Genomic DNA, 16,984 nt, shown 5'->3' with positions numbered 1-16,984 from the left:
CGAAATTGCTAGCTTGGATGTTATCTTTACATATAGATGGGTTGGTGGTTACAAACAATGAGGATGCGCACGCAGCTTCAAGGCAGAACAATGCCTACCATTTCACCTCTAGTTTATATGTTCCCACCCCCCCCCCCCTTCTGAATAAAGTTAGATTGATCTGATTTGTTGATATCTGTTGCTATGAAAACCATTTTAGCCAAGCTAACTAACATTGTTTTTAGCTAGCTGACATTACCATTCAATCACTAACAAAACACAAATAGAAATACTTTGCTAACAGTCCTCACGTGTAATCAAAAGCTTGTAGTGAGATCACATGCATGACCCCCCGAGACAAGCTTTCATGTTTGCATCGCTAGCATCTCGTCATATTACACAGCCGGAAGACAGCTAGATAATAAATATTGTAGCGTCAGCGCCCTTGGGTACCCAGCATGCAGTGCACACCAAAAACGCAAATAGCTGTGGAAAATAGTTTGGTTACAACAGCTGTGCAAGGGATTTCAGTTGTTGTGTTCGTTCACTTAAATGTGTGTAATGTTATTGTTTTTTACTTAAGATAATACTGTTGGTCACCCTGATTGTGCATGTTGTGTAGTTTAATGGGATCAGAGAGTCTGACCATGACAAAGTATTGTTAAGCTGCTGTACCATCACAAGGTACACTTGCTAACAGCTGGACATTAGCTATACCTTGGTCCAGTTCCCTACATGACTCTTGACAGTTGTTTGACTGAGACTCTAGAGAGAGCTCAATTCAGGTAGAGTTCTAATAGCCATGGTCTTCTAACCAGTTTCAGTTTTGAAAACAGTGTGACTGTGTATGGTATGTTTTTTGGGCTACTTCTAATACTCATACGGCTGCCGCATTTATGCCTTGGCATGACCTGCGCTGGGATAGAGGGAAACCGCATGGATGGGGAAAGTGTGTGGGCAGAGCAAGCAGTAGTAGTACATAACCTACACACTTCCTTTAGTGAAGTGTATCCTCACTTTCATGAAGTTATTGTTGTAATCAAAGCTTTTAAAGAATGGATCTCTGCATGATGGGCCTGACCAGAGCACAGGTGGCCTGACACAACACGCTTCAAAGTTGTCACTTTCAAAAGGGTGGCATTTTAACCCTGTCAGTCCAACATGTCTAAAAGTTGGTACGCATGCCTTATTGCCAATGGGGAACAAATAAGTCTCAAGAACCCATAATGTCGGCAGCATGGATATTTCTCTACAGTGACAATTTGTGAAGAATTTCAAAAAATGACTTCAAATCAGCCATTCATCCAATTGTCTTGAAATGTTGTGTACATGTATGAAATACATGTCTGTGTCATGTCAATTTTGTAATGGTTTGCAATGCTGAGGAGGAACCCGCCATTGCTGCCTGCAGCTATATTTATTATTATTATTCTAGTTCCATGGGAGTCAATGGCAGCCCCTAGAACCCTTGGATAACTTTTTGAGAAATTTGGCACACTCATTAAGGACAGTTCCTTCTATACCTACACCAAGTTTCATGTATCCTATTAGACCACTCTAGCGCCACCAATGGGTCAAAGTTGGACTTGTGTTTACACACGCAACTTTTGAACCGTATGACTGATTTTCAAAAATGAGGTACCATTGGATTCCCTGGATCAAGACGAGTTCAACGCACCCTATGACGTCAATTTCCGGTTATATAGATTTTCCGCCATTTCCGGTTTTATCAAAAACCTTTGAAAGCCTACTCCTACAATTTTGGTCAGATCTTCTTTAAAATTACCAATGATGATCTTCAGACCAAGCGTCACAAAAGTTATCGAAAAGAATTTTGATTCTCACAACCGTTTGTTCGGTACAGCCAATCAAATTCAGCAGAAAAGCCGCCAAACAAGAAGTGAAGTCATATCTCAGCAAATCTTTGAGATATCAACGCCAAACTTGGTATGATGACTCGGAACCCTCTTCTGAGGATGTCTACACAATTTGGTGTCATGTGATTACTGGGCGTGGCCGCAGGAAGCAAAAATGTGTTTTGGCCAATAACTATTGATTTGTTTGCCTTTATTAAGTGATTCCTTTGTCTCATGATATCTTGGGACATCCCGTGTGTGACACATGATAACTTGTGATAAAAGCCGAATTGATGCGGCCGCCATTTTGAATTAATTGAAAAACGTTTTTTCTCTACTCCTCCTACAATTTTTGTCAAATCTTCTTCAAAATGACCAGAGATGATCTTCAGACCAAGCCTCACAAAAGTTATCCCATGGCGTTTTGATTTTCTAAACCGTTTGTCCGGCACAGACAATCAAAATCAGCAAAAAAGCAACCAAACAGGAAGTTGGGTCAAATCTCAGCAAATCTTTGAGATATCAACACGTAACTTGGTATGTCACAAGGAAGACACTACAACATGTTACCATGTGCAAAGGCTATTTCATATCTCCAAAAATGGTTGATATAAAGCAAATCGAATTTATCGCTAACGCTAAAATAATGCTTTACACATCCGCCGGTCAAAAATTTATACTTTGATTCAATCACAAGTTCATATGAAGACTCTTGAGAATTTTTAGTACACAAATCTGAGGAATAGTTGACTGTAACATGAAAAGTCGATTTGTGGTGAATATTTGAAACATGCATGCTTGGCTAATTGCTAACGAAATTTCCAATGAAATGTCTCCCCTGCTCTTCAGCGCGCGCGTGCTCCACACTCTCACACACTCAGCCTTTCCCTTGACACACGCGCGGGCTTGGCGAGACGCATACACAACATTTCAGGCAATTGTGGGCTGACCAAGCCCCCACTCATTCCTTGGCTTGAAGTGAAGGCCCTTGTGGATCTTGATGGTAATGCATTTTAGAAAAAGTTCTCAAAATCCTGAAACATTGATAGTATAGGCCAGGAGTAACTACCACACCACAAATGACGCACCATTATCCATAGGTGGCGCTACGGCCAAGCCCCAATTGTCCATTTACAAAGTGATGCCATTCGCATCCCAAAATTCTGAAATTCATTAGATATGCCTTATTTCTCATGAGGAACAAAAAAGCCTCAATAACCTATAACGGCCGCCATATTGGATTTTTTTGTAAAATAAAGATTTAGGAAACACGTTTTTTCGCTACTTCTCCTACAATTTTTGTCCAATCTTCCCCAGAATTGGCAGGTATCATCGTCAGAGCAACCCTCACTGAACTCTTCAACAGATTTTTGAATTTCAAAACCGTTTGTCCGGTACAGCCAATCAAAATCGTCAACAAAGCAACCAAACAGGAAGTTGGATCAAATCTCAGCAAATCTTTGAACTATCAACACCAAACTTGGTGTGTCACGTGAAAGACACTACATCATGTTCCCATGTGAGAAGGCAAATTAATATCTTAAAAAATGATTGAAATAAAGGAAATCTAATTTATTTCTAACGCTAAAATAATGCTTTACACATCCGCCAGTCAAAAAACTCTGATTCAATCAGAATTTCATGAAGACTCTTGAGAATGTTTAGTACACAAATCTCAGAAAAAGTTGACTGTTACATGAAAACTCGATTTTTAGTGAATATTTGAAACATGCATGCTTGGCTAATTTCTAGGGCTGTTTCCCCAAATCCTCTCTCCCTTTGCTCCTGTGCGCGCGTGCTCCACATTCTCACACACACAAGGGGCCAGAGCCCCTTGACACACGCATGCTTTATTGAAATTGTGTGCTGACCAAGCCCCCACCCTCGTTTTTTAGCCCCTGTTTCATTTCGCTTCCAATCGCAGCTCGCCGTTACGAATATAAATTATTTTTCGGCGGCCATTGTTGTTTTCAACTGGGTCCCGTGAAAGCCGTGTTGGAGGCAGCCACTTTCGGTAAGTCCTGTTTTTACACATTTTAAGCTAGAATTAATGATTGGGTTTGTGAAAGTACACTACTCTTGAATTATGGTGAAGGTTTAGCACTTTTAGACCTTTTAGATCGTGATTCTGAAGTGACGGAAAACCGAACTAGAAAAGTAGTTACTGTAGCTCTAGCTTTTTTCCTCTGTGTTTTTAATTAGTGAGTCATTTTGAATCTCGGCGAATTGTTCATCAAAAAGGTCGAGGAGAGCAACCTTTAGGAGAAAAAGTAATTCCCCCCAGACCTGTCGGCTCATAATTTTGATTTGGGGCGTGAAAGTCTTTGTAATAAGCCTATGCGGCAGGGAGACCGCATAGGCGGCAGCCATTCCTTGGGCGCGTCATGTTCATAAGTTCAACCTTTTTACAGTTACGTGTACACGTAAAAGGTCGAGGAGGGAAGCCGTTAGGAGATGTGGGAATTGTGCTTTTAGCCAGATGCTCCAATTATTTTTGTGATTTGTGGACCGGGGATACTGTACATTGTTTTGACGTTAGCCTCAGAGTCAGGATCGGCTCGCCCACTGGCAGTGTGTAAACAATTTTGTATTTCACTCAATTCTACTCCAAAAACCTCAGGGAGGACATCTTTTTGTAGACGAGGGCCTGCTAAAGATAGCCAGTACATCTGATTTTTCAAGGCGAGCCTGTTTCATTCGTCATATGCCCTGAGAAAGCGACCTACGTTAGCCAGGCTAGTTTTGCCAATTTCAGTAAATCAGGCTATTTAAAGGTCTCTGACAGTCAGAATCACTGTTTACAGGCAAAGGTCGAGCTGGTCTTTTGTCAGATGTGTATATATTGACCAGTTTAGAGGTAAAAACTCTTGCCAGAGCCTGGAATCGAACCCGTGTTTTGAGTGACTTTGCATGGGACATTTGACAACCTCAAGAAAAGGCTCTTGTCTTCATTTGCAATGCACCTAGACCATAAGGGGCAATTCTGGGGCCACTTGTAATGTTAGAAAGGCCAGTTACATTAAACATTATTGCTGTCATATACCATGTTCCTTTGATTAAACGCTGCAGCGTTTATTACACAATTATCATTTGTGGTGCAGCGTCTGATAATAAAAAAATAAGAAAAATTGTAGTGCAAAAAGATATTTCAAGGACAGTTCAGCATCCAGATGGCATGTGGGTAAAAACGATCCCTGTATCTGCTGGTACAAGTCCTTATGCTCTTCTATCGCCATCCAGAAGGCAGGAGGGAGAAAAGACTGGCAGGGATGACTAGGGTCAAAAAATGATTCACTTGGCCTTTCTCCTGCAGTGCTGGCTGTAAAGGTCCTGAATGCAGTCCTTGTAATACGCTGTGCAGATTTGACCACTCTTGTAGTGTCTTCCTGTCCTAGGCAGTGCTGTTGCCAAACCATGTTGTAATGCCACCAGTCAGTATGCTCTCAATGGTCCAGTGGTAAAAATTGGTCAGTATAGTGCAATCCGTGCCAAGTTTCCGCTGTCACCGCAGAAAAAAGAGCCTCTGTTTCGCTGTCCTTGTAACCACACCAATATGGTGGTCCAACTCAGGTCCTCGCTGAAGTTGATACCAAAAAATCAGAAACTTTTGACTCTCTCCACAGCTGTGCCCTCGATGTGAATGGGTGCATGTTCTCCCTGCAGCCGCCTGTAGTCCATCAACTCCTTGGTTTTTGCTACATTGAGCAACAGGCTGTTATGCTGACACCAGGATGTCATTGTTGCCACCTCTGCTCTGTAGGCAGACTCATCACCATTCTTGATGCAGCCGATAATGGTGGTGTCATCAGCAAACTTAATGATGGTGTTGGAGCTGTTAGTGGCTGCACAATCATAGGTGAACAGAGAGTACAACAGTGGGATTAACACACAACCCTGTGGGGCACCAGTGCTGAGTGTTAGACTGGTTGAGGTGATGTTACCTAGCCGTACTGCCTGTGGCCTGTCTGTCAGGAAGTTCAATATCCAGCTGCACATGGAAGGACTGATGTTCAGGTCCTGTAGTTTCACGATAAGCCTGGATGGTACTATGGTGTTGAAGGCGGAGCTGAAGTCAATGAAGAGCATCCGCACGTATATGTTGTTCTGATCCAGGTGAAAGAGAGCAGTGTTCAAGGCCAAAGCTACAGCATCATCTGTAGACCTGTTCGGCCTATATGCAAACTGGAGTAGGTCTAATGCAGGTGACAGGCAGGATGTAATGTGGTCTTTGACTAACCTCTCAAAGCATTGACAACAGAAGTGAGTACAACAGGGCGGTAATCATTGAGACAGCTCACTGATGGTTTCTTAGGGACTGGGATGATGGTGGCCCCCTTGAAGCTATTGGGGACGACATACTGCGACAGGGAGAGGTTAAAGATGTCAGTGAACACCCCTGCCAGATCAGGAGCACAGGCCTTGAGAACACAGCCAGGGATGTTGTCAGGTCCTGGAGCTTTATGCACATTCACTCTAAGTGATAAGTTTAAGGTTGTTATAGAGGTTGTTAGAAATCTAAGGAAACCTCTATTCCCTTGTGTACACTACAGCATCCAGCAAACAAAGTATGTTGTTTTGTGTCTGTATTTTACTTTGGTGAACGTTATTTACATGCTGCACATGTCATTGTATGTTCATATTAAGCTAATGTGGTCTTTATTTTCTCATTACAGCGTGAGTTTAGTTTTAACGTTGGATTTGGAGAAGAAGCTTCAAATAAACCTGTAGCAAGTAAGACACTTGTGCCTGCCAGTGCTTCATGGGAATTATAGTACACTACACTTGTGAATTACTTGTGTAATAAATACTGTGTTTTAATTTAAACCAATTAAATAACCGTTTTCTGATTTTTGGGGGGAGGCGTTTAATCGAGGGTGCCATTTATTACATAATGTTCATTTTTGGTGCAGCGTTTATTCCAGGGCAACGTATAATCAAATAAAAACTGTAGTTTTCTTCCCAGCATTGCAAACACTAGCAGGCAAAAGCAGTGGTGCCCAGATATGTTTCATAGGACTGGCAAAAAAGAGAAGCACAAAGGTACAACATCCTCCCACTACCATTATCTCAAATTCACTCTCCTGAGTTTCCTCTATGTATATCCGTAACTGCTATAGTATGGGCCTATATGAAAGTTTCAAAGAAAAAGTGTAATAATGCAGAATACAGGAAAGGAACAGTGTGCTGGTGTGGAAAGTCCCCACAAACTGCAGAATGGCCAGAAAATATTAGATTTTACATTAGATAGTATCAAGGCCCAATTGCAAAAGAGGTCCAAAGGATATTTACAATTGTAGTAGGCCATTAATATGTTCAGGGGTGTAATTTGTTGGATAAGAAGCCCCACCCCCAACTCCAGAGTTGATGTTATCTTTACATATAGATAGACATTAGCTCTACCGTGGTCCAGTTGCCCGCATGACTCTTGTCAGTTATCGAAGCCCATTACATGTTTTTTTAATTTTCAAAACCGTTTGCCCGGTACAGACAATCAAAATGTGCCGTTAAGCCAGCAAACAGGAAGTTGGGTCGTATCTCAGCAAATCTTTGATGGATTCACACCAAACTTGCTGCGTGTACTCGTTGCTCTCTTCTGAGGATGTCTAAAATGTTTTCTGTGTCATTTGACTGCTTGGCCACCTCATTGCTGCTTGCAGCTATATTTGGATTTGGTCAGATTTGGTATCCCATTGGAAAGTCTGCAGCATGGATTTTTCTATACAGTGACAATTTGTGAAGAATATACATTTTTCAATGGTTCGCAATGTTTTGGAGGAATCCGCCATTGCTGCTTGCAGCTATATTTTTCATTCGTTTTCATCAGGGTAAACACATGTAAAGGACGTTCGTTACCAACATTGTGTAATTATAAAGTCTACAACTTAACAAATGTTCACCGTAGTCTACAATTAATGGAGTAAAATCTTAATAACATGTTTTTTTATTCAAATATATCAACTAATATAGTGCATTTCATCATCCTGCAGCCGATTTTGCAAGCGTCTCGCGAAAAAATTGACATAGGGGGAATGCGTCGCTGCTCTCTGCTCGGATGTCGAGACAGTGTCTCCGTTGGGTCCAGCAGGGAGCCGATGCAAGCAGAACCTTGATGCCAAATCAAGTATTACAATGATGTATTGTATCGTGTGTAATAAAGTATAACTACTACTACTGAGTCCTCCTGCCTGAACCATGATTTTTTTTACACCGTTGCAATTTCTTTGTTTAACACAACATTTGTTGTATGAGATGGATCAAAGCATGGTCACATTTTTATTTGCATCCATTACAAACATTTCCAATGCTTGATTCCAGCCTGAAACTAATTTATCTGCAACACACAGTGAAGAAACTAGCAGAGAACGACCAATTGGTTCTTCGCTCACACTAAATTTCTAAGTAATTTAGCTAATTTCTTTCGAAAGTTTATATAAATAATCTATAATATAGGATAGCCTATATATTTATATCCAACACACCTGATTCAAATGAATGGTCATAAGCAGGCTTCTGCAGTGCTGGATAATGACCCATTCATTTGAATCAGGTGTGTTGGAGCAGGGAAACATCTAAAACATGCAGGACAGGTGTTCCCTGAGGACCAGGGTTGGGAACCACTGATCTAGAGCCTTAGTGACTAGATGTGTCTGTCTTCCCGTTCACCTGGACCCTTTTTTAATATTCATCCTTTGTGTTGTAATATGATCGATAGCTATATACTATGTTGATTGTATGATTAATGTTTCTTATGAAGATGGGTATAAACGTTAGGTGCATTACCTGACCCTAGTTTTATAGTAAGTTCGATTGCTAGTCAAATTATTTCTACATTTGAACATAAGAACTAACTTGAACATGTTACACTACGTAGCGGGTGCTTTTCCTCCTATCCTCCCCAATTTCTGTTTGCCACGTAGTGTTGCAAAACAGTTATTTGAGATGGCTGTGCAAGGTATCTGAGAACCCCCTTCATTTAAATACATCCAAAAGACAATAATATATTTAGGCGGAATATGTCATTGTTATAAACATTTCCCCACTTACAGATGTTAATCAGTTCAATTTGCTCTGCACACAATGTACCAGTAACAGTTACAATAAGCACAGTAAAGAATGCAACAACATTTGACATTTTATGACAACCGGAACTCAGAAATAATCAAAAGAACCATGTTCATATCCAGTACCCCAAGCACTCATTAACAGACAATCCTTGGCATAGGTACCCAAATATATGTTTCGACACAATTCATCTACTTGAATTTTTTTAATATAGAGAACATTATACTATTTTGCTGCTATCAAGTTCAGGAACTGTTCTAACGTCAACTTGTTACAGAGAGCCCTCGAAAGCTGCTATATTGATCTGCTTGAAAAAACGATATAATTTAATCAAATTTAGACAGCATTATATGGCCCATATTGGGAACACAACAGTAAATAGACAGTAAAAGAGGACTGCAACCATGTATGCAATAACTTTCTAAAGAAGCGTCTCATTTGAACATGAATCCTATTAAATGCACATGCAATGTATTACTAGCCATGTAATAAATTCTCGTTGATGCTTGGTTATAGTAAAGACAATCTTTCAAATCCAAAAGACCTTTTCGGGGACTACAGGTAGTTATTCGATAAATGGGAACGGTCTAAATCCGGACTCTTGTCGATTAATAAATCATATTATTACTCTAATCTATTCTCTTAATTTCAACAATCATTAACAGAGTACAGCTCTACTGAAGAGTGCAGCCAATTATTTGCCTCACATGTTAGCTTTGTACCAGTGCGAGAACAAATCTAATTTTACTAATAATTCTAATATGCCTGAGCTACAAACATTGCCTATTTTGGCCGACTTTTCAGGTGGACTGAGAGAAACTGACAACACATAGCTATTGTTTCTCTTTAGAGTACTCTGTTCTGCCTTACCCAAGAGACCACCCACACAACTTGAATAATTCCCTTTTTCTGATTCTTCCTGCTTCTGCAACAATGTTATTGCTCACCTCTGAACTGTTCACAGCTATGTCCTATTGAAGGGGACATTAGTTTGTTTTAATTTTAGTCATCACAAACACTGGACAAACCAACAAATCCTGTTTTTAGTAGCCAAATAGCTTCTGGCAAACCAGCTTCTATCTTATTTCAGGGAATGTTGTTACTGTAGCACTGCACTGTTAGGGTATTGTGTAGTAAACTAACAAACATTTAGAAATGTTCATTAGCAAGAGTGTGACAGTGGGACTCATAGGTGGTGGAGAACTGAGGGTGAATGCTGTCTTGGGCCTCTGAGTCGAAGATCCTGGTCTCCCAAGGAGGAGAAACATTCATCCACATCCTGCACTGACACCTCTTCCAGTGTTGAGGGATTCCATTTCGGATTTTGATCCTTGTTTATGAGCACTGGCAACACAAAGTGGCAAAAACACTTGAATGAAATCATTCTAAAATAGAAAATGCCTTCTAAAGTGGTAAAACCAAAACACTTTAGGCAACTACTTCTGTTTAAACAAAATGTACCCCCCCCCCCCACACACACACACACAGTCATTATCATAAACAAAGAGACTGAGCCTGCAAGTTGCACAAGTGGAGCAAACAGGCAAGTTAAGCTTCCAATGAATTAAGTACTAATCTCATTTAAATAAAATAAAAAAATAGTATAATAGTTAAGGCAGAATTATACTACTCCGTTTTCACAGAGACGGACACAGGGAACGCCCTCTCCGATGTGGAACGCCCTCTCCGAGACCCTCGGAGAGCTCTACGGGCACCTCGTGATTTTCCTGACTATCCGTCCGCCAGTCTGTAATTTTACGGATACCACTTGGCTGTGATTGGTCCTTATTAAGAACCGCTTGCGTCAGGGGCGGGGTTGCCGTGACAAGACAAACAGAATCCTTTGATTGGTAGGCTGTCATTGCTGTAAGTTTTTACAATTCATATTTCAGCTAAACAGTACATGTAAATTAGCATCTGAATTAAAATGTGACAAGAAATGGGCAGTGTAGTTGCTGAAAATTTGCTTATTTTATCGATGAAACGGCTAATTTGTAAATTTGCTCGGACTTTTCGATAACCTAGCTAGCATCGCAGTGCAGCGCCACCTACTCTTCAGGCGGTGAATTGTTTTCAGCACCCACAGCCTTCAGAGTACTATAAATTTAACGAATCCGTCCAACTCCGTCCGTCTGTCTGTAACAGAGTCGGAGTAGTATAAATCGGCCTTTAGTATGAGTTTCAAAGTCAATAATCTTACCAGCTCTAACTCCCTCGTAGAAGTCTTGGCCCCTCTGTAAGAAAAAATACAAAAACCCATTACACAAAAAAATGTGCCTTGCTTGTTTCACTAAAACAGGGGTCGGCAACCCGCGGCTCCGGAGCCGCATGCGGCTCTTTCATCCCTCTGATGCGGCTCCCTGTGGCTTTTGAAAATAATTAATGAGTATTTAATTAAAATGTATTTTAGTTTGTTCGTTTTTAAAATGTAATTCTAAATTTGAAGATTATGGTGATCTTGTAACATCTAAATAAAACGTGTTAAAAAATGTTATGTCGCTGTTACGCTGTTACTATGCGTCACAACCGCCAATGTGCGACACCCGCCAGCGCGCGATTTCTTGAACTTTTCGAATCCCAGGTAGGACAACTATGGAGAATTCTAAGAAGAGAAAAGTGTCTGAAGAAAACATAACGTTCAATGGTACGTGGACAGATTCATTTGCTTTCACTGCTGACGAGACTGGTTTACCAGTATGCTTAATATGTAATGAGAAACTAGGAAACAACAAAAAGTCAAATGTCGCAAGACATTTCCAGAATAAACACGCAGCCTTTGCTAAAAAATATCCGGATGGAGATGAGAGAAAAAAAGCCGTTTCGGAACTGATGCGGAAGGTTGATCTGAGTAAAAATCACTTCAAGAAGTGGATGAAGTCTGCAAATTCAAGTACATATGCGAGTTTTGTAGCCGCTCAGGAAATAGTCAGGCGCACAGAGAGAGGATGGCATTTTTGGTTTGCTGACGGTGGATAATTTAAGTTCAGCGTTTTTTTTCCATAAATACAAGAAGGACTCAAATAGACATTGAGTATTTTAATTGAAAGTAACCTTCAACGTCAACGTCTTTTTTTCGGAGCTCAAAATGTTTTGTTGCATGCAGAAATGTAATTTTGTTTTCTCTGCAGTCGTTCATTGATTTCATAAATGCAACACATTATAGTTTGTTTATACATAGCATAAAGGCAAAAAAAACGTTATATGCAGTGTTATTTCATTTTAAATGTCAAAAGGGTTTTGTGGCTCCCAGTGTTTTCTTTACTGTGGGAAACGGGTCCAAATGGCTCTTTGAGTGGTAAAGGTTGCCGACCCCTGCACTAAAACTAATTTCACTATAACTTCATATCTCCACCACTCATTATGTGCAGGCCCAATGATACAACAGGTCACTCACTACTCCCAGACCGCTAATGGCCCATGTACGCCCATAGGTGGCGCTATAAGCCACGCCCAAAGTCTACGTGATTTCCCCAGCGCCCCATTACTCCAAAATGCCTGAAAATGTGTATACATGCCTTATTTCTCATGGGGACCAAAAACGCCTAAAGGACCTATAAGGTTCACCAGTGAAAATTTGGGAAAACATACAAAAAATTTATTCTCTTGAACCGTACATCCAGAATACATGTCTGTCTATATAGGGTGATAAGGAATAAGGAATTAAATCAAACATGGCATAAAGGGGTGCATTTATGTAAATGTACACATTGCTTCCATATCTATGTGTCAATAAATCAAATGTCATTTTGACTGATAGTTTTTCAAATCTAACAGGCTTCAAGATGACATCACTCTGAAGTACAGTGCAACATTTCACCTTGATATATCAAAAGATGACTGAATTACAGCTGTTTGAACTTGGTCCAAATCTGACAATGCTTGCCAAAGGAGAAACAACTATTTTGTTTATACAGTAACTGAACACAGATCTTTCTAGCTCTGTGAATAGCTCACTAGGATAAGACATTGTGCTGGTAAGTGCACGTTCAGAATTTTGAATCCAGCCACAGCGATCAAGCCAGCTGTGACGCTGATTATCTCTTTAGCTAGACTGCAAGCCACTGCAAAGCAAGCCAGGTACACCACAGCAGCTAGATACCTGTAGTCTAGCTGAACATAGTCATAACGGGAATGTTCACTCTGAAGGGATTACTGCACAAAATAAGATAGAACTATTGTACTTTGTAGATTAGATCATTCTACATATCTAGCCAGCAAATCTGATTTATTCCATCATGTGTGTTAAAGATGTAATTTGATCGATATTGTGAGACTATTGGACACTGTATTCACATTACTAGTCCCATTCACGTTACTAGTCACTGAGCCACAATGCCTGTGGCTCAGTGTGCTAGAGCGTAGCATCCATAACTCTAGGGCTAGTAGTTTAAATCCCAGTGCATGCAGACCTTTAGAGTTTAGCAATGTTCTTTTATGGTTCCTTTGTCTGCAGTTAAGTCAATCCCTCAATTTTACAATATTTTGCCATTTTGAGGAGGAATTGCTGCTTGCAACAATATATATTTTTGAAATTATTTAATGGCATCCCGGTGTAACAGGCCAAATTAACCCCCGCCCAGATTAAACCTGGGTATACTTTGGCCCAGGCCAGAGTATACCCCGGGGATAAACTGTCCTAGGCCAAACTATACCCAGGGGTGTAAAATAGCCTAGGCTATACTATACCCCTCCAGGCCAGAGTATACCCCTGGGGATAAACTGTCCAAGGCCAGAGAGGAAGAAGAGAAACGTGCCAAGGAGAAAAGTATGCAATTTTTATTGTATTGTATTTGCATATTCTATTTTGATAATTTAATACGTGTAACATATTTTACAATATATCATTTTAATTGAAAGCAAACTTGCATATATTATTTTATTATTTGTTATTATTAATATTGTTTGCTAGCTAAGTTGTCATTTGTTTTGATTCGTTAGTGTGCACTTTGCATTTCTTCTTAGCTCTTGTTCTTGAGATAAATAAAGGTGAAGTACTTTACTGTAGAACTGTTAAGAAGTTTTGAATTGTTCTTTTTTGGGGCAGGCGTCAGGTGTGAAGCTTGCATATATAAGCCCCGCTTGATGCAAGCAGAGGACTACAGTTTGCTGAGGCGAGGTGGGATAGCTGTTTTTATTATTTATTGTCAGATGGCTGTGCGGTTGGGAACTGGGATATTAATCAGAAGGTTGCCAGTTCGATTCCCGGCCGTGCAAAATGACGTTGTGTCCTTGGGCAAGGCACTTCACCCTACTTGCCTCGGGGGGAATGTCCCTGTACTTACTGTATATCGCTCTGGATAAGAGTGTCTGCTAAATGACTAAATGTAAATGTATTATATTATGTTACAATTGCATTATGTTTTGTGTATGTGCTTTTATTTTAATGTGTAACACTACTGAGAAGTGTAGTAGTAATCTTTGATTTTTGTGGATGTTTTGATGTTGTTATCAGTGTTTAACTTTGAACATTTATATTGTAGTAAGGACTTGCTAGTCTTAGAAGTTGAAGTTTCAGGAAGTAGTAATCTTTGATCTTTGTGGAAGTCTAATATTTTTTCTGTTTTAAGTTATAAAAGTCTATGTTTTAGAGTTTTAAGATTTAAGTCATTTAGCTTTTTCACTTAACTTACCTGACAAAGCAGAACCCATAAAATGTTGAAAAATGATTCTAGTGAAAAAGTAATGCTTGTGTATATCACTCAACACTATTGATATCATGTGGGTATAATCTGCCCTGAGGGGTATGAATTGGCCTAGGCCATAATATACCCGGGGTATAATCTCGCTTAGGCCCCTTTAACCCCCGGACCGGGGGTATACTTCGGCCTGTTATACCGCGATGAAAACATTTTTGGGTTGTTGAACAGCAATGTGGTGCTGTCAGCAGATTGTGATCAATGAGTACTTTCTGGCACCTAAGCCTCAGGCTTCTGAGGAGAACATGTCAGACTTGTGTCATCCGGCAACACCTCAGACTCTGATGGACCAAGCTCTCGGATAATGTTAACGTTATCGATGATGATACCGAGCGAGATGAAGGAGAGTAGCTTTTTTTTATAGACCTAGACCCGAAATTTGACCAAGCGTAAGTATCATCCATCTGTAGTTCAATAGCTACTGCCTATTTCTACTACTTACTGACTTGTTTTGTCTTTGTGTTGCCATGCTGCCACACTACTCATACTCTGTGCTAGACTTAGGCCCTTAAACCTTTCCACAGACATAATGTTCCACAGGAAGAATGGATGACAATACATAGTTTAAAATAGAAAACGGATATTCTGGGATGTCATGGAAGGGTGTCTGATCTATTTTAATTTAAATTAGAGGGGGGGGGGGGGGTTGTTGCTCAACATTTTATAGCCAATTCCCTGGCCTAAATTCATCCACTGCAAAAATGTATCATATTCTCATGTAGGCCTGTGCATGTAAACCAGCAGATAACTAGAGGGTACAATTTCTGGGGAAATTGTAGGGTGTGCTTGCTTGCGTCAGTTGCACAGGGGTCCGTTTTTGAATGACATTTTTACAACTGATATTTCTGTATATGTTATATAAAAATGCATACTTATTATTTATAAAGATTACATAGATTTAAAAGCATATTTTTGTGCTGCTCGTTTACAACTGAAAATACGAGTGAAGTGTAGAATTAAATATGATGTCTTCTCATTTCCCCTGCAAGAGGCAGCCTCATAGCTGAATCAAAACGAATACATTTGGCAGACCGGTGTAAAAATGGACCTAATCTCTATGACTTAAACGTCCTTTTAAGTTTTCCCTTCTCGTGATATTTTCAGGCATTTAGCCTACTCATATTGCATTCATTCATTAATAAAGAACCCCCTTTGAAGATTATTCTACGACGTTACCGGCAGTAGAAGATGGAATCGTGATTCAAACAGTACCATCTGCTAACTGAAAATATGCCCCCAAAAACGTAAATAAGCTTGACATTTATTTAGTGGAAAATCGCTCATTCATAAAAAGCTCACTGGTAGCGATCAGTCAGTATCAACGCAAAATGCGATATAGACCTGTGTGGAGAAGCTGCCAACCGAACATGTTCTGTCGCCGTTTGACTTCCTAAACAGCTGTGTCTCGCGTAGGCTACAGCGTTTCAGTGAGCAACACTGGTTTGAAACCACAGGTAATGATAATTTCACCCACAAATCGTTTACTTGTGATGTAATGTCATAATAAATCCTACAACGAAAATGTATTTGTGAGGAATGTTTATTTTAACGATTGAAAACAGATGCATCATAGACCACTGTAGTATGTGTTGCCCGGGCAACAGAGGCTAATGTCATGATGCTAATACTTCAGTGAAATAGTAGACTACTGTTTCCGAAAGTAGATGTACTTCCTTAATAAAATCAGCTTATATTGTACATTACACGTCACAATTGTGTGTCATATCACAAAGTAAAATTAGTAAATAGTTATCACCCTGGCCTCTTTGCTTGTGGCGTTTCTGCAGCTGCCTTGCAGTAAAGCAGTTAGCTTAGCTATCTCCCAGAAGTTAACGAGCTGCTAAACTAATGTTCTGCTAGAGGTAGTCACGCGAGTTTTCGTGACGTTAGTGACGTAAGTAGCGTCAGTGACTGTGGCTAGCAAATTAGCCACCGTTAGCTTCACTTTTTGCCACAAAAACGTAACTTGAGCCTAAACCATGCAACTCAATCGCTACCAAGACGAAACTTTTGACACCTAGGTTGTCTATGTAGGCCAAATATTGACAGTTTTAGGGGGGCAAGAATAATAATAATATATATGTGAGAGAACAAAGGTTGTGCTCTCGCCGAAGGCTTGTGCACGACGGGGAATCGAACCGGCAACCTTCTGATTACCAACCCGATTCCCTAACCGCTCAGCCACCTGACACCTAATTATCACGGCAAACAATTACACTGCATTGAAAGTAAAGTACAAAAAAATATATAACGAAACCTGTAATTATTACTTGTGAACGAATATTATTCATGTCTTACGAAACCTAGTCACGCGAAAGTGAACGAGGTAAACAAATCCTTTCTGTTTCCTATTCTGAGCCTATGCAGGTCACGTGAAAAATGATCCAAAGA

General features: G+C 40.2%; 1 protein-coding gene across 1 annotated transcript in view; it reads right to left on the bottom strand.

Annotated features, from left to right (window-relative positions):
• Positions 1–8,089: 8,089 nt before the first annotated feature.
• hibch (3-hydroxyisobutyryl-CoA hydrolase) overlaps positions 8,090–16,984 on the bottom strand; it is a 114,701-nt gene continuing 105,806 nt past the window's right edge. The window contains exons 13-14 of the mRNA XM_062457436.1: positions 11,098–11,131; positions 8,090–10,241 (exon numbers count right to left, since the gene is read on the bottom strand). Coding sequence (XP_062313420.1) covers positions 10,084–10,241; positions 11,098–11,131 — 192 coding nt within the window. The 3' untranslated portion in view covers positions 8,090–10,083. The remainder of the gene's footprint in view (positions 10,242–11,097; positions 11,132–16,984) is intronic.

This window comes from Osmerus eperlanus, chromosome 3 (assembly GCF_963692335.1).
Source record: "Osmerus eperlanus chromosome 3, fOsmEpe2.1, whole genome shotgun sequence".
NCBI classification, from domain to species: domain Eukaryota; kingdom Metazoa; phylum Chordata; class Actinopteri; order Osmeriformes; family Osmeridae; genus Osmerus; species Osmerus eperlanus.
This window is presented reverse-complemented; position numbering and strand designations above follow the sequence as displayed.